Genomic DNA, 20,110 nt, shown 5'->3' on the forward strand with positions numbered 1-20,110 from the left:
AGATGGATGTTATGTGATTCAGGGCATCAGACTGTCAGCTCACGATGATCGACACAACTGTTTTACAATCCAATCTTGATACATGAAAGAAAAGGCTGATGCGTGACCCAGCTCAAAAGGACCAAAATAGAAGAGCAATAAATGGCCTCTGGTCACGCGGGTATCTCAGAAGACGTTTGATAAACGAGAAACAAGAATAAGAAACAAACGCCGTTGAACCCCTGCCTGGCAAAATGCTTTTTTGCTTACGGGAAAAGACGCCATGCTGTAGACCAAGGAATTGCAAATGTGCAACGATCAGAAACTAAAGAACTGTTAGCACATGGTTCATACTGGGAAGATGCAAAAGGCTTACCGTATCTCATAACTACCCGCCCTCGTCATGTACCGCACCCACTTGACACTGCTGTACTGACTCTTCTCAAACACCTTGAGGTATCTGACCAACAAACCAGAACTCGTGAACATGAGCAGGGAGAAGTTCAAGCTCAACGGCGGTCTACTCCAAGCCTTTTGGTTGGTCATGGAAGTAAGCTGAGCTTCGGCGCTGAGCACATACTCGGAACCACCAGTAAAGCGAGCAATCTTCCAAACGATGTTGTTGTGTTCAGGTTCGTACTTTGCCTTGCCTTGAGACGTGCGCTCGGTTATGGAAGCAGTATTGAGAGGAGTCGGTATGCGAATGACAACGTTCGTCGCAAAGAGCTTAGAACCATAGTTTGCCTTGATTGCAATGCTGTATTCAACCTTGGTCTTGCCAATCTCGTTGACTATGGCGTGGACCTTGAAGGGCAGGTTGATGTTTTCGGTGGCACGATAGCGCATGAGCTCGAAGCTGCCGTCCGGAGGAATGAAGGAGATTGTCCTGTCCGTGTCGAACTTGCCCAGACGCACACACTGATGGAACTGACAGTCCTCGAGAGTAACACTGCCAGCAGCAGCTTTGGTAGCTTTGGTGCCAGCCATGTTTCCAGAGGGCGAGGCTAGGGCTTCTTCGCCCAGGGTCAGACGGTCGTTGAGGCCAAACTTGCACTCGGGAGTGCCGGAGAGGTAGGCGCGCATTTCGATTTGGCCGTTGACATCAGCACGCAGGACGGTACCGTTCGCGGACATGAGGAGGTTGACGTCTTCGATAACGTCGACAAAGGCTTCGTTCTTGCGGTACTTGATATTGTCACGCCTCCAAGACATGGCACCGGTGGCCTGCATGGTAATCTTGGACGAGTCCTCCTGTTGGTAGCATGTGAGCGATGGTATAGATGGGGGAGGATCAGAGGTAGGCGTACGACGAGGTTCCTCTCTGATTTGACACCTTCGGTGGTGATGTACATCTTGAGCGTGTCGGTGTCGGTGTTTTGAGGGTAGCCAAAGTCGAGAATTTCTGGGCAGGTAGTGAGCAAAGGGCGGTACGGGCAGTACGGGCAGTACAGCAGTATGGTTATCGTGTGGATTGACTAACCATCGAGCAGTTCGTAAATCAGGACAAAGTTGTTCTTGACGGCCTCCTCGTCGAACTTGGCGAAATAGGAGCGCCCCAGCTGGATCAAGCGGTATAGAAACTCGAAGACCAGGGCAGCATTGGCGTTGCCCTTTGTGACGGCAACGATGAAGATGTTCTCATGCTTGACATGGCTGAACGTGGTGGAGCCCAGAGTCAAGATGGGCGAGCGAACCAGCGGGTTGGAGATGACCTGGATGCGGAAGACGTCGGCGAGACGAGGGCGGCAGTCGTTGCGGAAGGCGCGAAAGATGAGGTTCTCGCCCTTTTGGTTGAAGATGAGGATTCCCGAAATCATGTCGACTCCTGTTGACTCCGGTCTGTTTGCACAAGGTCCCGAGTCGCAAACTCTCAATCGACGAGGGGTCACTCGAGACAGCTACTCGTACTCGTGTCGACTGCGGAGATGGCCAGCGGGCATGCCAAGACGAAGCACGTCAAGCGTCAAGCGTCAAGCGTCAAGCGTCGACCTCTCACCCGCGACATTCGACATTCGACATTCGTCACGGCCAACAGCTTCATCTTTTGGACTTGTCGAATAACTCCATCCTTGCTCGATTGCTCCCGCCCAGTCGCTCGACCCATTCCATCACCCACCGAACCACACTTCAGACAGCGCATTGCCGCCTACAACCGCTGCACGCCTCAATCCACCATGAAGCCCGTCGTTTCCGCCTTCAATGCCTGGACATGGTACGCCCCTCGGCATCGACATCGACCTCGACCTCGACCTCTGCTCCCACCTTCGTGCTGACCATCTACTAGCGTCGTCATCTCCGTCTTTGCCATTGTCATCCTCTCCATCATCGGTGCTCTCTTCAAGACAAACAACCACTCTCTCATGGGCTCCGAGGAAGATCCAGAGGACGGCGCTGCTGTCGCCGCCTCCGTCTTTGGTGCTGTCGCTATCTACGGTGTATGTCAACCCCTTCCTCCTGTTCCTTCCATTCCAAGTACTGACTTGATTCCAGGCTTTCCTCGTCTTTTGCGCCGGCCAAGCTTATCTGCACCAACGAGACAGATCAAGAGGCGCCATCGCACTGTCATGATCCCTCTCCTACCGCTCACAACCTCACTTCATCTTCTAGAATCCTCGATACCAAGTCTTGAAATGACCTCGATAATCTGTCCCTCTGTTCTTCGCCAACACCACGACCACCTCCACCACTTTTTGCTTCTTCGGCGCGGCGTTACTGTTTCTGCCTCACACACTAGGCGTCATGTAGACTCTCTAACTGAGCGGCAATTGGGCGTCTTACCCTTGTTTATACCTATCATTGATCTGTTGCACCTTGGATCCTTCCATTCATTCATCTTTGTTCTCCTTTCAACGCCACCACCCATGCTTATTTCTCTACCAAATGCACCATAATCCCAGCAACCAGAAATATCAACATCAGAAGCCATCGTCACTCTCCTCGTCATCCTTGGCCTTGAGCCACTTGCTCATATAAGGTCCATCAAGCCAGTATCCAAGCTTGGCGTAGTAGCTGCGTACACCAACGCCAGAAATGATGCTGAGCTTCTCACTGCCGTGCTCGTCACGCGCAATTCTCTCGGCCTCTTCCATCAATAGTGTACCGTAGCCTTGGTGTTGGAACTTTCTCGGGTCACGACCGTGCACCGGAACTGCCGAGCCATAAACGTGAAGCTCTCGAACCAAACTCGTGGGCTGACCAGTGAGTTCCGCGCGGAAAGTATGCGTCGAGCTGCACTTGCGTAGACGCAGCAATCCAATCAAGATATCTTGCTTGGGATCTTCATAGGCCAGGAATGTCTCCCACCCGCCGTTTGCCGTGTAATCACGGCGGACCAACTCTACTTGTGATGGCCGGATCTTGTTCTTGACTTCGTTGATACCGACCTCGCGCGTTCGGACGTCACGACAAGTTGTGCCAAAGTCTTTCATACGTGACAAGGCCAGCTCGCGCAGATTGCCGTTCTCGACACCAGAAGTTACCAGAGGCATCGGAATGTCACGCTGCACACGGTAGATGCGCGTCCATGGCGGCACCAATGCCAGAATGCGAGCAACGAGATCGATCAGCGCGTTGGGTGTGTAGTTCTTGTAGCGACCCGTTCTCCATAGCTCGTACAGACCAGTACCTCGGATGACGAGTGTAGGGTAGATCTTCAAACCATCTGTTCTGAAGGCTGGGTTCTCAAAGTACTCTCTGAACTGATCCAGATCTCTTTCCATACCGACGTTGGGCAAATCAGGCATCATGTGACTCACTACCTTGAAGCCTGCATCTTTGGCCAATTTGAAAGTCTCTGCAACTGCGGCGACAGTGTGACCTCTGTTGGTGTCGCGAGCGACATCCTCGTATAGTGACTGGACGCCAATCTCCAAGCGGGTACATCCATAACGTAGCATATCGCTCAAATGCTGATCCAAGCAGTAATCGGGTCTTGTCTCGATGGTGATACCGACACACTTTGTGCTACTCATCTCACCAGCCAAAACAGCTTCATCAACATTGGTCGCTTGGAAGCCGCTCAGAGCGTTGTGTAGCTGAGAAATAAACTCTTCTCTGTAGCTGACGGGAAGCGACATGAACGTGCCGCCCATGATGATATATTCCACCTTGTCGACCGAATGACCCAAAGACTTGATCTGATCCACTCTTCCTCTTGCTTGCTCAAAGGGATCATATCTCGCGCGAATGGCACGCATCGAAGTCGGCTCGTATCCGGTGTATGACTGAGTCGAATATTCAAAGTCCGAATCGGGGCCTCCGGGACAGTAGACGCAGATGTTTCCAGTGTATGAAATGTGAGGACATCTGTGCGGCTTACACATGACGGCGACAACGGCTATACCAGAGGCACTTCGAATAGGCTTTGCGATCAAGCGAGGCAAAATGTACTTTTTGTAATGTTCGGGGACGGCATTGATGATGGCGGTAAGAGGCGGGGTGTTGCTGAGGAAATGCTTTTTTGCAATATTGTTGCGCAGGGTGTTGAGGTTCAGGTCCTTCTTGGGTTTCTTGCCATCCAGCTGGCTTTCATAGTCCTCGACCAGGGCGCTAGCAACGTCGGCGCAAGCGCGCATGTATCGTTCGTTCTCTGGGGGCAGTTTGACGCCTTTGGGGACTCGCGAGTGCTTGGCCTTGGGCTCGGTGGCCGTCATGGTCATGGTCGCCATTGTGGGTTATAGCTTGGGCCTGCAGCGGCGCGGGCTGGGGCTGGGGCTGGGGCTAGGGCGTGGGCGTGGGCAAGGGCGAAGGGTGGTGGGTTTGAGGTTCGATGGAGTTTGACAGCCTGAGAGCCTTCCCGAGTGTTATTGGTGAAAGAGTCAGCTGTCCAACAGAGGTTGGTGAGCAGTGGAAATGTCAAAGTCGAGGGTCGGCGACAAAAAGTTCAAAGCTCAAAAGTCGATTCGTGCCCCAGACTTCTGGCTGAGAAGTTGAGATGCCGCGGGACTCGTAGGGCTGAGGGTCTGGGCGAGCGGTAGAACATCGGCTCGCGGGCGTCGGAGGGTTGCTGCGGCTTTGCTCGCTCCTGCGCAAAAGAGGGAAACAGCTAATCGAAGAAGTTCGTGTGTCTCCAAACAACCTCCTTCCCGCCTACCCACCACTCCTCTCTTTCCCGTCGACAATGCAGAGCTTCAGAAAGCCCCTGGGCTCCGCCCTGCGCCTGGCCTCGCGCCCCTACAGCAGCGCCTCGTCCCCCTACCTGACCACAAACACAAACCTCCGCATCAACGACCAGACCAAGGTCCTCTTCCAGGGTTTCACCGGCAAGCAGGGAACTTTCCACGCCCAGCAGGCCATCGAGTACGGCACCAACGTTGTTGGTGGTACCAACCCCAAGAAGGCCGGAGAGACACACTTGGGCAAGCCCGTCTTCGCGACCGTCGCCGACGCCGTCAAGGAGACTGGCGCTACCGCCTCGGCCATCTTCGTCCCTCCCCCCGTTGCCGCAAAGGGTATCGAGGAGGCCATCGAGGCCGAGATTCCTCTCGTTGTCTGTATCACCGAGGGTATCCCCCAGCACGACATGGTCCGCATCACCGACATCCTCAAGACCCAGGGCAAGACCAGACTTGTTGGCCCCAACTGCCCTGGTATCATCGCTCCGGTATGATTCAAAAACGATCCATGCTCGCCCATGAACATCTCTGACCATCTCACAGGGACAATGCAAGATCGGTATTATGCCTGGCTTCATCCACAAGCGTGGTCGCATCGGTATCGTCTCCCGTTCCGGTACTCTCACCTACGAGGCCGTCAACCAGACCACCCAGACCGGTCTTGGTCAGTCGCTCGTCGTTGGTATTGGTGGTGACCCCTTCTCTGGTACCAACTTCATCGACTGCCTCAAGGTCTTCCTCGAGGACAGCGAGACTGACGGTATCATCATGATTGGCGAGATCGGTGGTTCCGCCGAGGAGGACGCCGCCGACTTCCTGAAGGAGTACAACACTGCCAACAAGCCCGTTGTCTCCTTCATCGCCGGTATCTCTGCTCCTCCTGGCAGACGTATGGGTCACGCTGGTGAGTAGACTCCAACATCGTGTTTCTCTTCGCTTTAGCATTCTAACGTTGTCAACAGGTGCCATCGTCAGCGGTGGTAAGGGTGGTGCCGACTCCAAGATTTCCGCTCTCGAGGCTGCTGGTGTCATTGTCGAGCGCAGCCCTGCCTCGCTTGGTAAGACCATGCACGCAGAGTTCATCAAGCGCGATTTGATGTAAATCCGAGCACCCACTCTGTAATACCCACTTGATGTTTTAGTAGGCCACAGGGGGCTATGGTCCAAGGTTTTTGAGGGAAAGAGAGAGAGAGAGAAAGAAGACCCATTGTGTATAAGCCGGCGCAACTCCAGTACCCCCTCTTAGAAACCGTTTTGTTCTAGTTTTCTTATTTTCTTCCGATTTCATTGTCATGCGCGCATGGGTTTCGGCAAGCTCTTTCTCTATTGGGGTGGTTCTTCTTGTTGTTTCGAGATCAAATCTACTTGCGACAGTTTCGGATTCGGCTGACTTGCCTTTGGCATTGTTGAATATCTATACGTGAAGATGGTTCATCTATATCTAAACTGTCGTGAAATGCTGAGAACTTGGTCACCACTGATAAGCCTCACAGAGCAAGCCCAGTGTTCCACCATCGGTCTCCCTTGTGCCACCATAAAATACCTCCCCACCAGCACCAGAATCCATCGCCAGGTCCGCCTAGACCCAGACCCCTAAGTGGGCTGAAAGGCAAGGGTTCAAACAGCCAAATACCGCCACGTGCAAAATCATCGCAAAGCAGAGGTGCAGTATAGTAGAACCATACATGTACGTAGATGAAGTTCGCTGTACGTTGCAGCCATCGTGGGCATCGTTGCACCACACCAATCTGTTGCAAAAGCGAGTTGATCGCAAGCTGAGCACTTATACCTCCGATCTGCGAAATGAAGAACAGAAAAGGGCCAGAAAGCGGATACGTGTGACCCATCTGCGTGTAGCTGCCACAAGCGTGCAGTGCTCCCGACAGCACAAAAGCTATTGTCAACGAGATGAACTTTCCAGTCGGTGACTTTGGCTTCACTTGCGCTAGCTCCATTAACTTTGTGGCTGGTGCTTCGAATGCGTAGCGGAAGGATTGATGCCACCAACCGCCCCACCAGCCAGCAAGACCTTTGTCGAGAACGTTGTCGAAGGAGCCGAAGCTATCAGGGTACATCCAGGCCTCACCGCGTGCGCCTATGTAGCGGGGACCAATCATTCCGACGAAGAACAGAGGACCCAGAGCGAAGATAGCCTGTAATGCTATGTAAACAGCACTCAAGCTGATGAGTAGGCGAGCACTGCGGACGATGACCGGAAATGCGTGAAGGTAGGCTGGCAAGTAATTAGGCCAAGCCGAGACATTGCCGTCCCAGAAGTAAGCGTCATGTGAGATAAGGGTTTTGAGGACGTCAAGGATTATTACATCGCGGCAGACAAGCCACAGGTTGGCTTTGAGCAAAGATGAATTGTCGTGATAGCGACGTACACCAGTACGACTAATCTGAGTCTTCTTTTCGTCTTCTTCTGGGGGCGGTGTGCCTGAGTTGCCAGATATCTGAGCTTGTACCCACAGTGGTGGGGAGGGTAGTCCAGAAATTCGCCAGTTCCAGCCCATGCCCCTGAAGTTAGAGAAGATATCGGCAACCCAGTCGAGGCGTTCGACAAATGGACCTGCAGGATAAGCTTGCCAGGCGAGTGTGCCGGTCCTTTGAGCGGGTGCTTGTGTCGTGCCCACTTTGCTGCTACGAGCATGCAGAGTCGAGCCATCCTGATGAGCGTTACCACTTGCATGGCCGTTGGACTCGGCGGTCTGTGACGACGTTGATGCAGACACCAAATCCAAACGCGATTCTTTCCTTTCAACTCTGGAGAAGTCAAGCTGGACGTCTTTGATTACCAGCATCATACTACACCACAGTATCGACCAAGCTGATATCAGACCCACACCAAAGGCCGCCGCCGGATTTCGCGCACGGAAACTTTTGATGCTCCACAAGGCGAAGACCGTGATGAATGACCATGCTGCATAACGAGCCTTTCGTAGCCATGGCCGTGATCGGTGGTCCAAGAGAAGATAGATGATCACCACTGTGGCGCCCAGAGTTCCGAAAGGGTAGGTGAAAGGATAGTATTGTCCAGAGGCCAGTAGACTGTCATACTGTCCATTCAGGCGAGCAGTCACGTCGTAGTGTGAGACTGGCAAAGCTTCTTTGGCGAACATGCCTCGCCTCCTCGAAATTTACTTGCAGCCTCAAGATGGTAAGTCGAATGAGTCCTGGCTCCGGAGAACTGACGAGTTCCTCGGGAAACACTAGTTCTATTGTCAGTGGCGTGGAAGGAAAAGATGCTACGAGAAACAAATCGTCCACGACATCACGTCTCCGTCCACGATCGAGTCTAACCTGTTACAGTATTCGAGGAAACCAGGTCGCGATTCACGCGTAGCTGTTTTTGGGAAGGGCCTCTATGACGTTCGAGGTCCTCTAGATGTGGTCTGTGCTCAGAAGCAGTCCCGAGCGTTTTGCGGGCGAAGGAGCCTCTTGGTGTGGCCGGGCTTTGAGAACGTCTGCCAAAGAAATCGTGAGCTTGTGTGCAGGGTGTATTGAACCGCGACCAACCATCTGTTTTCGTTACAAGCACCTTTTACCGTTTCGTTAGGAGAGCAGAGACTCCCCTCTCACCGCAAAGATGGTAAACATTACGGAGAAGATCAAGGAGTGCGTCCACGAAGAACAAAGAAAACAATTTGGAGGGTGGAACTAATGGTCTGCAGGATTGAGGCCGAGATGGCTAGAACGCAGAGTATGTAGATCTGTCTGGTGAACATATTGACAGATAGCTAACAGGTCGCAGAGAACAAGGCAACAGGTGCGATTCGAATTCATACTTCCACAACATCGAAATTTGGCGCTGACACCATCCTCAGAATATCATTTGGGTCTTCTCAAAGGGTCAGTACTTGCGGATTGTAGAAGCCATCAGCTGCTGATTGTCTTCTAGAAAGCTCGCTCGTCTGAGAGCGCAACTATTAGAGCCCGGCCCAGGTGCAGGCGGTCCTGGTGGAGAAGGTTTCGATGTCAGCAAGAGTGGTGACGCTCGTATTGCGCTCGTTGGTTTCCCTTCGTAAGTCTATCCTTTCCGATGTGCTTTTCGTCGCTTACTTGGCTCTCAGAGTCGGAAAATCAACATTCATGGGCAAGATCACAAAAACAAAATCCGAGGTTGCGGCATATGCTTTCACCACACTCACTGCCATTCCTGGTGTACTTGAGTACGGAGGTGCTGAGATCCAAATTCTCGATTTACCGGGTATCATCGAGGGTGCTGCAGAAGGCAAGGGTCGTGGAAGACAGGTCATTAGTGCTGCAAAGGTACATTACTCGACTACTGTCTTGTTTCGTGCTACTGCTGACAGTTTCAGACCAGTGATATGATCTTGATGGTGCTGGATGCTACGAAAAGAGCCGAGCAAAGAGCTCTACTGGAAGCTGAGTTGGAGGCCGTTGGCATCAGACTGAACAAGGAACCCCCGTAAGTATCCACGAATATATGCACCTCCAACTGCTGATAATAAGGAAGGAACATCTACTTGAAGCCCAAGAAGGCTGGAGGCATGAAGATCACCTTCCAAACTCCTCCGAAGAACGGTCTGGACGAGAAGATGCTGTACAATATTCTTCGTGACTACAAGATTCTGAATTGTGAAGTCCTTGTCCGTGATGAGAATGGTAAGTGCTGGCGGGCTTGTTTGCGAAGCTCAAACTAACATTGGTCAGTCACTGTCGACGATTTTATCGATGTTATCATGAAGGATCACCGCACATATATCAGATGGTAAGTCTGTCATAATTCGTAAGCATGAGCCAAAGTTAACTCCTTCAAGTCTTTATGTCTACAACAAAGTCGACGTCATCGGCCTCGATCACATGGATATGCTAGCAAGAGAACCAAACACCGTTATCATGAGTTGCGAGCTCGACCTTGGAGTCAGAGACGTCGTAGATCGTTGCTGGGAAGAACTTCGCTTGATCCGCGTTTACACCAAGAGGCAGGTTCATCTAAGCTCTTCTTGTTTGCTGCACAGACTGACAATCATACAGAAAGGGCATTGATCCGGATTTCAGCGAGGCTCTCATCGTCCGCGGAAACTCGACTATCGAAGACGTGTGTGATGCTATCCATCGCAACCTGAAGGAGAGCTTCAAGTATGCATTGGTATGGGGTGCTTCCGCCAAACACATCCCTCAAAGGGTCGGTCTGGGTCATGTTGTATGTGACGAGGATGTGGTATCAATCGTCGGTACGAAGTCTGGTCTTGCAGCAAAGTGATCAAGCATTATTGTGGACAGACTCACATACATATTTGCAAGTGCGGGTTTCTCTCATCGAAGATACTACTGCAAAGATGGTATTCTAGTGAAGAGACTTGCAGGGAGTGATCTGTCTTTGTCAATGGCCCTCGGATCATCCTAATTCAAGGAAGCTAGGTTAATAACATGGCCGTCTCTAACCAGAACTAGCTTGTACACAGTGAGCGCATCATGAACATGTGTATTAATCTTGTGTTGTGCAGTTTAGACTTTGCCCAGAAGCTTGTTGACAATATCACCCTGTCTTTGGATTCAATTCCTCGAGACAGCACGATATAGTGCTTTCCGGTCCAGCAGACCGAGGACACAATGGCTTGACGGCAGGCTGTTACCTGGTCATATCATTCGGTACCAGTGGTGTCCGTCGTCGAGACCCACTGCCAGTTCTCATGGCATAAGAGACGACTCGCTCGCTGCGGCTGGCCGAGTCGCAGAGGAACAATTGCATCCATCTGACCAGAAGGTGAAAGTCACCAGATGTTCGGGTTACATTGTGTTTGTGTTGGTTCTGATCTCAGCCTGAGTAAATGGGCATCAGACCATTGTCTGAGGTGGAGCAGGAAACGTCGAAGGCTCATGTGGACTTCCTGCTCTACTGTTGTTGCCAACTGTCCACATCAAGTCGCCATCTGAGCTCAAGCCTTCCAAACAAATCACTGCGACAAGGCTTGGCATTGCGAAGAAAGCCTAACCTTGCCTCCTGTTCTTATCAAACTCTAACTACTCACTGCTCATTGTTGGAGTGCACAATCCATGCTTCTTTCCTTTGTGGTATATCAACAGTCTTGATGAGTGTATGCTACGCAGCGCCGCCCCGATCATCAGAAGATCTGGCAACAGATGTTTGAAGCATCGACTGCCCTCAGGGCGACACCACACCTGAACGCGAGATCAATGTTGACATCTCGACCACTTGAACGTTGCTCTCACCCAAGCTCATGTCTCTAGGAAATGCACTTCTATATCTCAACCGCCGTCGGTAGTGGGCTCGGACGTGTCTGGAGTGCGTGCTATCAACCGTTACAGAAACGTTTCGCTGGCATGTATTGGAAGCCTAAAAGATCCTCTTCTTATTGCTACTCCTCCTTGAAGGAAGGGGCGGTGCTGATATAAGTTTCGAAGCAAGTCTGCTCATCGGGATAGTATTCTGTCTTTCCGTCAATCGATCACTTCGTCACATCCTTGTGTTTGATTTGCTTTGCACACCACGTTTCGTCTTCTTTCTAGCACACTTCTCTATCAAGGACAATCACGACCAAAACGACATCGAAAATCAAGCATTATGGTCAATCTAGCCATGGCGGTCGCAGTACCATTGTACATCTGGCCAACCCCCAACGCTTGGCAGCCTCTTTACAACACCATTTCTGCGTCTCCAAACACGACTTTCAACGTGATCATCAATCCCAATTCCGGTCCTTCTGACGGCGCTTCAGAACCTGAGATTATCTCTGCGGTCACGTCCCTTCGCTCTCACAGTAACGTGCAACTGTTTGGCTACGTTCACATCAACTACGGAAAACGCAAGGCTGCCACCGTACAAAAGGAGATTGCCACCTACTCGACCTGGAAGAAGTCAGGCAAAACCGACATTCACCTCGATGGCATCTTCGTTGACGAAGCGCCCTACGAAACCAAGGACCTTTCCTACATGAAGGACATTCACACTTACGTTCATAAAACCATGCCAAAGTCGCACCAGCAAGTCTGGACAAATCCGGGCATCCCCATCGACGCGAAATTTTACGAATACGCCGACTACGTCAATGCGTACGAGAACTCCTATGCCGACTGGACTGCTGGAGGCAAGAACAAGATCCCAGAATGTCTGAGGCAGAAGAGCACGGTCATGATCCACGACTACCCGAAAAACTCGAACGCGAAACTGAACACTGATACGAAGAACATCGTTGCCGCTGGTTACAACGGTACCTTCATCACTACGAGCAGTGGGTACGAAGAGTTTTCGACCAGCTGGGCGCAATACGTCAAGGATGTCGCTGCGTTGACAAAATCTACCAAGGTCAAGACTTTGCCGCATTGTTAGAATGTCGTTTTATAAACAAAAAATGTACAACAAGCCTTCTTTGTAAACAAAACCATCATTGCTGTTCATGTATGCTGCATCCCCCGATCTTATACTCAGCGTTGCTCGAGATCGAGCTCGGGCAACAATTAAGAGCAAAAGAGACTTGCCATTCCCCTAGCCACAGACCATTCCCAAGTCGGGAAAGAAGGCATAGTTGCGTCAACAAGATCAAAAGCACTTCAAGCAGAGAGAGCGACCGCCATACTCTACAAGGGACCATCGACTCTCCACAGGCGGTTAGCGAATGATGCAGGAGCGATGCATGGAGAAGGTATGAACAAGAGACGGCCATAAACAGTTAAAAACGAGAGCATTATGTGCAAAATACAGAACTTCTTGCTACAAGTTCCCCGGTATGCTGAGGGGCTTGTGATAGTAGAGGTATCGCCAATTGGTCTTGTGACACCCGAGAGAGACGAACTCGAGCAGCAGTATACCGATCTTTGCCTCATCAGGAATCTGGTACTACCAATGCTGCTGCTGTCCAAGCACCTTGGACAAGATCCCTGGTCGCAAACATGATATCACTTCCTTCTGTCTGGTAGAAAACACACAGACTGTCCCCGCCACTTTGGTCTGGCAGTGTAGTCACGCTCAGATGAGTCCCGGGTATCCCCTGTCTGAGGTCCACTTTAAAGCTGCCGTTAATGGTGGTGTTCTCAGAAGTCCAGACCATATCATATCCTGTAATCCAGCCGTCCATACCTTGAGCATAGAAGGCATTCGTATAGCCAAGAGAGGTTGATGGATGGACGTTGTTTATAGCCACTGAGCTGTTTGTCCACTGGTTGATAGGGTGGGCGGAGGTGGAAGTGGCATTGATGTTAGTATCTTTCCACCAGATCTCTGCCGTGTTGTGAGAATTCACCATCATGACGTATGTAGTTGTGCCTTTACCCCAGGAGTAGCAGCCAACGCCTGCATGTCCATTTTTATCATCCCACTCTTGCTGGTATGTCCAGTTCTTGTCACCATGCCGCCAGCCTAATTGTTGGAACGTAGTATCACCAGAGGCATACCAGAGATGCATGCCGACATCTGTGCCGGAGTCTGTGGTGCTGTTGGCTGTGCTATTGTCTTGGTCTGGCAAAGGACTGTGTTTGTAGTCGACATCTCCATAGTCGTTCCCATACCAGCATGCTTGCATCCCCACTTGGTCGGCGTCTAGGACTAAGTGATTCTCTCCAGTCAACGACCCTTCTTCCCATATGTTTGTTGCATTACTGTTGATCTTCTCGCGAAGACGATTGCTGTTATCAACGTAGAAAAGATGCCACTGTTACGAGTTAGCGTGAAAGTAAGTTCAGCCAAGACTCAATCTTACTGTAGATATCCCATTGAGACTGTAAGCTACTGCACTCAAGGGTGTGCTATTCTTAGCATCTGTTGCGACGACCTCAGACGCACTTCCACCCAGCCAGCCATTGTTTGGTGTCAATCTTTGCCATCTGATTGACCCAGAATGATGTTGGAAGTACAAAACAAGCTCACCATATTCGCCGGATCCAAACGACTGAGATGCTAGTGCCAAACCACTACCATTGAAAGCACCTTCCAACGAGTAGTAAGCAGGATCAAGAGCACCGCCGACCAAGTAATCGGACGAGTTGCCAGGCGTCGTGGTATTTTTTGTCACCTGAGCAAGCAATTCATTCTTGCGCTTCGTCCCAAGTCCCACGCCTAATCCAACACCAAGTGCTATTGCTGCTGACAGAGCAGCAACCAGCAAGAGCAGGAAAAGTCCACGCTTGAGACCACAAATCCTTGCAGACTTTCGCTCAGGTGGTGATGCTGACATATGTGTGATCGGTTCCACTATGACTTCCTTGTCACCTTCACCTTCCCAGACCGATTCAAGACCTGGTGATGAAACACTGATGTCTCCTATTGGCCCGTGCTTCCCAGCGAAACTCATATCGGCGGGATCTTGAGGCGAGACACTGTGGGTTATCTCTGGCCATTGCTGGTATGAGGGCGGCGTAGAATGTGTTTGCTCATCATAAGGAGATATAGCCTCCCTTTTCTTGATCAGAATATGCGGTATAAGGGCCCATAAAAATATTTACCTAAACCCAGAGGTTCTTGGTTGGTTCGACATGTCTTTTTTTTTGGTGCGACACTTTTCAGAACGTGCGTACTGGGCAAAGTCGCGGAGAGGAAGATGTAAGACAAGCAGGACATTCTCTGCGTTATGAGCCATTGACACCGCAGTCAGCTGCATTAGCGAGGCAAATAGTGCTATCCTGATCTTGCAGGAATACTGTACAGAGTACACCTCTGCGCGTTCAGGTGTGGTGAGCAGTGAGCACAACCGATCTGCAAGGTCAATAGCTGAAGAAAGGTGACTCGCTCAGGTATTGGCTTCTCGCTGCGGGTTCATGCATGGCGTCTGCCTCCCCCGCTCCTTGCGGTTTCGAAGAAGGCGAAGCCAGGTTCGCGACAATGGTCAATGATTCTTTTCCAACCACTCTTGGAGTCCCACTGTGACAGAGTGTTGTGTTTGTCAGTAGAATTCGGACAGGGCAAGTCAAGAATCTATGGTAAGACACTGCTAGGGCCGACCGTCACGCATGGCTTTTCAATGCACGTAACATCCAGGGAGGTGGCCTAGACAGATCTCCTGGCTAATGTCGGCACAAGCACTGCATCAGGAACTCTGTCGACTGTCAGCATTGCGTTTAAGCGCAGGCAGGTGGGCAGCGAGAGGCATTCGAAAGGCCGAACGCGGGAACCGGACGTAGACCAATAGCCAGATGCAGTGTCGTGCTAGTGAGAGCGACAAGGAATGCGATTGATTGGTCTGGAAGTGTTTTCTCGATTGACGTCAAGATAGTTGTCAAGAAGCTACACCTGACCGGGCTACCTCTTGCGAAACTTTTAATAAAGCTATCGGAAAGGTAAGAGAGTCTCAATGTTGGTATTGATTTCCAGAGAGCAGATTCTGGTGATCACTCTGCTTCCGCCTTCAGACACGCATATTGGTGTGCTATTCCAAGCTTGTGATATGCCAGATCATCGGTGACCAATGCCAGCGTCCGTTGCCACTGAGGGGTCTTTGCCGCGGTCAAGGTACATGCGCAACATGCGGGACTGGCGGATGCTACAGCGCATCGTACTTATTTGAGACAACAGTTTGACTGTGAGCTTCTGGATACTCACATACTATGCGGATCCTATCAACGAGAGAAACCTCACTCTGTGCATGGGCTAAGGCGTCCGCCTCTGGAGGTCAGACATGTTCTGGAAACATGGCTAAAACGGCAGTACTCGCAGCCAGTGTGCCGCCGCCATCAGTCAGAGTTGCCCAATACGTGCTTGCGCAACACGACACATGAGTGTGCTCGATGTTGTTCTTCGATAATTAATTCGATTGCTCCTCAGTCAGTCGAGTGGTCGACGCTCAGCCCTACGACCACTCCCGCGGATGCCGGCGGTGAACCCCTGATCCGGGGCACGGACCTCAACCGGCTACCCGGAGATTGACTTCGGAGATACAGAATGGGCTGATTTTTTTTTGTTGATGTCGTCGACTTGTACAAAACCGATAGACAAAGGAGGCTAATCGAAACACTGGAATTGCCTCTTTTTCACTCCGGACACCCTCAAGCAAAATAAAAACATGGCGGCAAAAAAGAACAGCGGCTCGAAGCCCGCGCGAAGCAGCAGCGGAGCAAACACCTTTTCTATCATCGCGCTTGTTATCGCCATTTTTTCAGCCATTGTTTACTTTATGGAACAAAATCTCCAAAATTTCTACGTTTTCGACACACAACAACTGCACGAGCTTTCCAAGAGGGCGATCTCAAACCACGGAAACGACACTAGGGCTGTTGTTGCTCAAATTGTTGGCGAACTCAGCCAGGGTCCTGCAGGCTCCTATGTTAACCTGGATGAGGAATGGGTGTTCAATAACGCGGGTGGCGCTATGGGTGCCATGTACATCATTCATGCCAGTATTACCGAGTATTTGATCATTTTCGGTAAGGCAAATTGAAGATTTTGATCACAAGATTATGGACATTAATGCATCAAACAGGGACTGCCATTGGAACTGAAGGACACTCTGGCCGCCACACTGCAGACGACTATTTCCACATCCTCAAGGGTACTCAGACCGCCTATTCGCCTGCTGCCGGTCACTATGAGCCCGAGATCTACCCTCAGGGCAGTGTCCATCATTTGCGCCGCGGGGAAGTTAAACAATACAAGATGGATGACGCTTGCTTTGCCCTTGAGTATGCTCGTGGTTGGATTCCTCCCATGCTTGGGTTCGGCTTTGCAGATGGACTCACCAGCACCCTCGACTTCCCTACCCTGTGGCATACCACCAGGATCACTGGCAGAGAGATGCTGTCGAACATGGCCAAAGGAAAGCTTTAATGTAATGAATAATATAGACTTCTAGAATTAGGTCCGCTTTTGGATGTTTAAACTTAAATCTGCTGCACAAGATGTGTTGCCTTACTACGATGCGAACAATCTCGTGACCGCGCTGAAGTGCTCTTCGACCAGCTTCGGGCAATCATGATCGGGAGGTCCAGAGGTCCTATCATAGTAGGATATCATGTTCAGACCGGTCTCCTTTACCTGTTGCGATGGCATCTTCTTCACATCGCCTACATACTTGTGCCTTTTAACTTCGTCGCAGTAGAGAAAAGGACCGTCAAATTCAGCGTGAAGGAAGACCACAAAAAGAGGAGACCAAAGCCGGCCATGTCAGTCATCTTGTATCTGCTCAAAAGATACCCCAGATCCCGTCAAGCAAAGTCATTCTCATCGTGAGTACCACAACAATTCTCGACATGGCTACGTATTTCAAGAGTGCATTGATGTCTATTTTGGATAACAATGCAAGTCACACTGGATCTCGTATCACCGAGAGCCAATATTCCGATTTGACCTGGGCCTGCCGCATGATGTATGTGTGCTGACCACCTTTCACGTCGACTATCTTTAGTAGTCACAACGCTCTCCGATGGTTATAACATGTCTTTTGCTGAACGTCTATCAAGACTGGAAGCAGATCGGATCGTGAAAGTCTAATGAGCAACTACTTTCTCGTACAAGGCCTTATCCGTGTGATTAAGCAATGAGAGGAATAGAATGTTACTGCTAGTCCACTACTCAAGAAGGTAAGGAAAACGGAACCTCTGTTCTGTCCAAAAGAAAGTTATATCCTGTATTGACCTATGTTTCCCGTCGAAAGGTATAATCGATCGATCCACAGCAGCACATCCAATCTAAACACCGGAGTCATCCTTGAGGTAGACAGCATGCTCAGGGTAGTAGTCTCTCCAAGCACTGCATATCTCGTTGAAGCTAGGATCGACCTTGATCTGGTCTGGCGTCTCCAAGAACTGCGTGGCTAGACCGTCTGCCACGTGCCAGGCAATATGGCACTGGGCATCGAGTTAGCTAGAACTGCGAGAAAACTCAAAGGTGATACACAGGCACGTACATGCATGATCCAGGCACCAGGATTATTGGTCTCGAAGGCGATAACGAGCCATCCACCGGCTGGAAGCATCGCGGTGTCACGACGGGGTGGGTTTTCGAAATTCAGCTGAGCCGACAACGCGTTGGTGTACACACTGTTCTCTTGAGCACCTAGCACGTAGAAGTCGTGACCATGGAGATGCGCAGGATGCGGGATATTCAATGGTATGCCGCCGGGAGTGCTGATTTCCTGTTGAAAGTTTGAAAAAAATCAATCTTCGAAATTATGGTATGGTGCAAAACCATGAAAACATACCTGCAGGACCCAGTACGTCCACGCTACGTCAGGCACATCGATCAAGTTCTCATAAGCAGGGTAGCTCGTGTTGCCTTCTTGGACATACTCAAGAATCGGTTTGTCCCAGTCAACATTGAGTGACGTGGTGTTGATGGCCCATCTGAAGATAGTTCTGTTGTCAGTGGTAAGGCCTGCTTCCTGAGCCTGTACACTCAATAGCGTAGGGTTAGCTGTCAAGGCATCGCTGGGAACAAAGCTGTCCCAATATGGCTCCAGTTTGTTCGAATTGTATGATTCGTCTGTGCATCGATCCGCATTGGCACCAGTCGTGTCCCAAGCAGTACTCGTAGGGTTACCGAAGGTTGTATTGTCGTAGTGAATGATGGCTCTGATACCTTTGGGATTTGCATTGCTGCCGCATGCACCAGCTGGCACATCTGCTCTAAACCAGTAGTTGCTTGCTGTCTGATTGGCTTCGATAATGACGTCCAGTCTTTGACCAATCCCGATAAACACACGTTCTGCAACGTAAGGTTTGATAGGAACGAAGTCGCTCGTGATGACGGTGAATGGGTGGTTGTCGAGCGATACCATGAAAGCACTGTCCACAGATGTGTTGATGAGTCGAAGGCGATACTTCTTTGCTGACTTGACCGTAGCGTTGTAGTACTTTCCCTTGGTTCCATCCGGACTGACGTTCATTCCGTTGACCAGACCTGTATAGGGCTGTGGAGGTGCAATTCGGGCCAACGGGTTGTTGAAGAAAGCAGTCTCATCATACCAGTCAGTGAGAGCGAACGGTCCAAGGTCTTCGTCGTAGTTGTCCGTAGCAGGTCCGTCAATTACAAGCGTGCCAAGTGTACCTACACCATATTGAACACCTAGAATAAAGATTAGCCAATATCTCGCAGGAAAGTTGATTATCGACATACTCCAATGACTATGATCTTGAAGTGAAAGTACAGTTAGCGAAGTTCTGGAGAAAAACAGGATGTAGTAGTCGTTCAACGCGTCAGTTCACGATCTGAGACGGACGTTCGTAAGACGACGTCTAGGACGCTGTCCCACAAATGACCGTCAAATCTGCGAAATTCGTACGCTGAGTTTGTACCTTCAGCTTACTTACACCAGCTCGTACCAAATTGCGTGCAGTGGAAACGATAAGTGCGAGATGTTCCAGGTGCAATCGGACACTCAGTTATGCCAGGGACACCATCTTGATCACACGTCTCGAACTGTCTAATACCGTGCCAGTGAATACCTTGGCGACCGGTTAGTCAGAAACATGAATAAGGACGCGAATTTTGTACCTGTCCCATTATTGGGTAGCTTGTTGTTGACAGTTATCTCGAGCCAATCTCCCCATTGAGCCCGAATAACAGGTCCAGGGTATTGGTTGTTGATCAACATGACCAAGCGATCACCCGTACCATCGGGATTAAGGGTAGTGTTTGTGATATCTAGCGTGTACGGCACAGTCTTGCCGGTGTCGGGCCACTTTTGGTCGAAGTCGGTCGCGATAGAGAAACCATCCCCCTGAGACGGTGTTAGCTTGTCCACTCTAAACCGAGTGAATGTTCATACCCAACATGCACGGCTGTGGGGGCCGTTGGTACATTCTGTGTCGGCATCGTCTGGAGTCAGGGTTGTGGCAGAGCCAGCAGCAGACGAGGTTGAGGAGGCCTGACGCTTCATGGCCGCAGAACCAGCAGCATAGGCGACCCAGGAAGCAAGAAGAGGAAGAGTATGCAAGAGATACATGCTTGCGAGTGGATGAGCAAGTTTGAGATGTTGTAATCATTTCGAGGCAGGTAAGCAGCCGACTTATATATGCAGAAATGCCTAGTAAACACATTCAGACACTGCCCGTATCTTACAGAGCCGAATGACGAGAATAGCATCCTGTAAGTCAGGTCAGGGCTT

At 50.6% G+C, this 20,110-nt stretch overlaps 10 protein-coding genes across 10 annotated transcripts; 5 read left to right on the top strand and 5 right to left on the bottom strand.

Annotated features, from left to right (window-relative positions):
• Positions 1 to 118: 118 nt before the first annotated feature.
• On the bottom strand, positions 119 to 1,892 carry M438DRAFT_8389 (clathrin adaptor, mu subunit). The gene is made up of 4 exons (XM_029910350.1): positions 1,460 to 1,892; positions 1,287 to 1,381; positions 356 to 1,230; positions 119 to 304 (listed from the first exon to the last, which is right to left on the bottom strand). Exons 1-4 carry the CDS (start codon positions 1,794 to 1,796, stop codon positions 298 to 300), a joined length of 1,314 nt encoding a protein of 437 aa, XP_029765722.1. The 5' UTR covers positions 1,797 to 1,892; the 3' UTR covers positions 119 to 297.
• A 222-nt stretch (positions 1,893 to 2,114) lies between these two features.
• M438DRAFT_286934 (uncharacterized protein) lies at positions 2,115 to 2,573 on the top strand. The gene is made up of 3 exons (XM_029901603.1): positions 2,115 to 2,191; positions 2,264 to 2,414; positions 2,470 to 2,573. Exons 1-3 carry the CDS (start codon positions 2,154 to 2,156, stop codon positions 2,545 to 2,547), a joined length of 267 nt encoding a protein of 88 aa, XP_029765723.1. The 5' UTR covers positions 2,115 to 2,153; the 3' UTR covers positions 2,548 to 2,573.
• Positions 2,574 to 2,894: 321 nt separating this feature from the next.
• Positions 2,895 to 4,646, bottom strand: M438DRAFT_308981 (histone acetyltransferase ELP3; the record flags this gene model as incomplete). Its single annotated transcript, XM_029902368.1, has 1 exon — positions 2,895 to 4,646. One exon carries the CDS (start codon positions 4,644 to 4,646, stop codon positions 2,895 to 2,897), a length of 1,752 nt encoding a protein of 583 aa, XP_029765724.1.
• Positions 4,647 to 5,082: 436 nt separating this feature from the next.
• On the top strand, positions 5,083 to 6,665 carry M438DRAFT_341281 (alpha subunit of succinyl-CoA ligase). The gene is made up of 3 exons (XM_029904465.1): positions 5,083 to 5,581; positions 5,637 to 5,997; positions 6,056 to 6,665. The coding sequence occupies exons 1-3, from the start codon at positions 5,099 to 5,101 to the stop codon at positions 6,193 to 6,195; spliced, it is 984 nt and encodes a 327-aa protein (XP_029765725.1). The 5' UTR covers positions 5,083 to 5,098; the 3' UTR covers positions 6,196 to 6,665.
• M438DRAFT_361020 (uncharacterized protein) lies at positions 6,581 to 8,393 on the bottom strand (the record flags this gene model as incomplete). Its single annotated transcript, XM_029907479.1, has 1 exon — positions 6,581 to 8,393. The coding sequence occupies exon 1, from the start codon at positions 8,213 to 8,215 to the stop codon at positions 6,581 to 6,583; it is 1,635 nt and encodes a 544-aa protein (XP_029765726.1). The 5' UTR covers positions 8,216 to 8,393.
• A 289-nt stretch (positions 8,394 to 8,682) lies between these two features.
• Positions 8,683 to 10,323, top strand: M438DRAFT_262393 (GTP-binding protein; the record flags this gene model as incomplete). The annotated part of the gene is made up of 10 exons (XM_029899815.1): positions 8,683 to 8,711; positions 8,768 to 8,796; positions 8,921 to 8,949; positions 8,999 to 9,117; positions 9,167 to 9,365; positions 9,416 to 9,525; positions 9,574 to 9,722; positions 9,771 to 9,828; positions 9,878 to 10,046; positions 10,099 to 10,323. 10 exons carry the CDS (start codon positions 8,683 to 8,685, stop codon positions 10,321 to 10,323), a joined length of 1,116 nt encoding a protein of 371 aa, XP_029765727.1.
• A 1,326-nt stretch (positions 10,324 to 11,649) lies between these two features.
• On the top strand, positions 11,650 to 12,363 carry M438DRAFT_249180 (uncharacterized protein; the record flags this gene model as incomplete). Its single annotated transcript, XM_029899629.1, has 1 exon — positions 11,650 to 12,363. A coding segment is annotated over one exon (714 nt), but the record flags the coding sequence as incomplete, so codon positions are not given.
• Positions 12,364 to 12,904: 541 nt separating this feature from the next.
• M438DRAFT_263208 (uncharacterized protein) lies at positions 12,905 to 14,251 on the bottom strand (the record flags this gene model as incomplete). Its single annotated transcript, XM_029899869.1, has 2 exons — positions 12,905 to 13,729; positions 13,778 to 14,251. The coding sequence occupies 2 exons, from the start codon at positions 14,249 to 14,251 to the stop codon at positions 12,905 to 12,907; spliced, it is 1,299 nt and encodes a 432-aa protein (XP_029765729.1).
• Positions 14,252 to 16,004: 1,753 nt separating this feature from the next.
• On the top strand, positions 16,005 to 16,866 carry M438DRAFT_286954 (putative C-8 sterol isomerase (Erg-1)). Its single transcript, XM_029901604.1, has 2 exons — positions 16,005 to 16,433; positions 16,490 to 16,866. The coding sequence occupies exons 1-2, from the start codon at positions 16,073 to 16,075 to the stop codon at positions 16,831 to 16,833; spliced, it is 705 nt and encodes a 234-aa protein (XP_029765730.1). The 5' UTR covers positions 16,005 to 16,072; the 3' UTR covers positions 16,834 to 16,866.
• A 744-nt stretch (positions 16,867 to 17,610) lies between these two features.
• M438DRAFT_401632 (uncharacterized protein) lies at positions 17,611 to 20,074 on the bottom strand. The gene is made up of 7 exons (XM_029909552.1): positions 19,772 to 20,074; positions 19,498 to 19,723; positions 19,314 to 19,448; positions 19,120 to 19,134; positions 18,206 to 19,068; positions 17,912 to 18,139; positions 17,611 to 17,852 (listed from the first exon to the last, which is right to left on the bottom strand). Exons 1-7 carry the CDS (start codon positions 19,946 to 19,948, stop codon positions 17,694 to 17,696), a joined length of 1,803 nt encoding a protein of 600 aa, XP_029765731.1. The 5' UTR covers positions 19,949 to 20,074; the 3' UTR covers positions 17,611 to 17,693.
• Positions 20,075 to 20,110: the final 36 nt, after the last annotated feature.

The sequence above is a fragment of the Aureobasidium pullulans genome (assembly GCF_000721785.1).
Source record: "Aureobasidium pullulans EXF-150 unplaced genomic scaffold scaffold_1, whole genome shotgun sequence".
NCBI classification, from domain to species: Eukaryota; Fungi; Ascomycota; class Dothideomycetes; order Dothideales; family Saccotheciaceae; genus Aureobasidium; species Aureobasidium pullulans.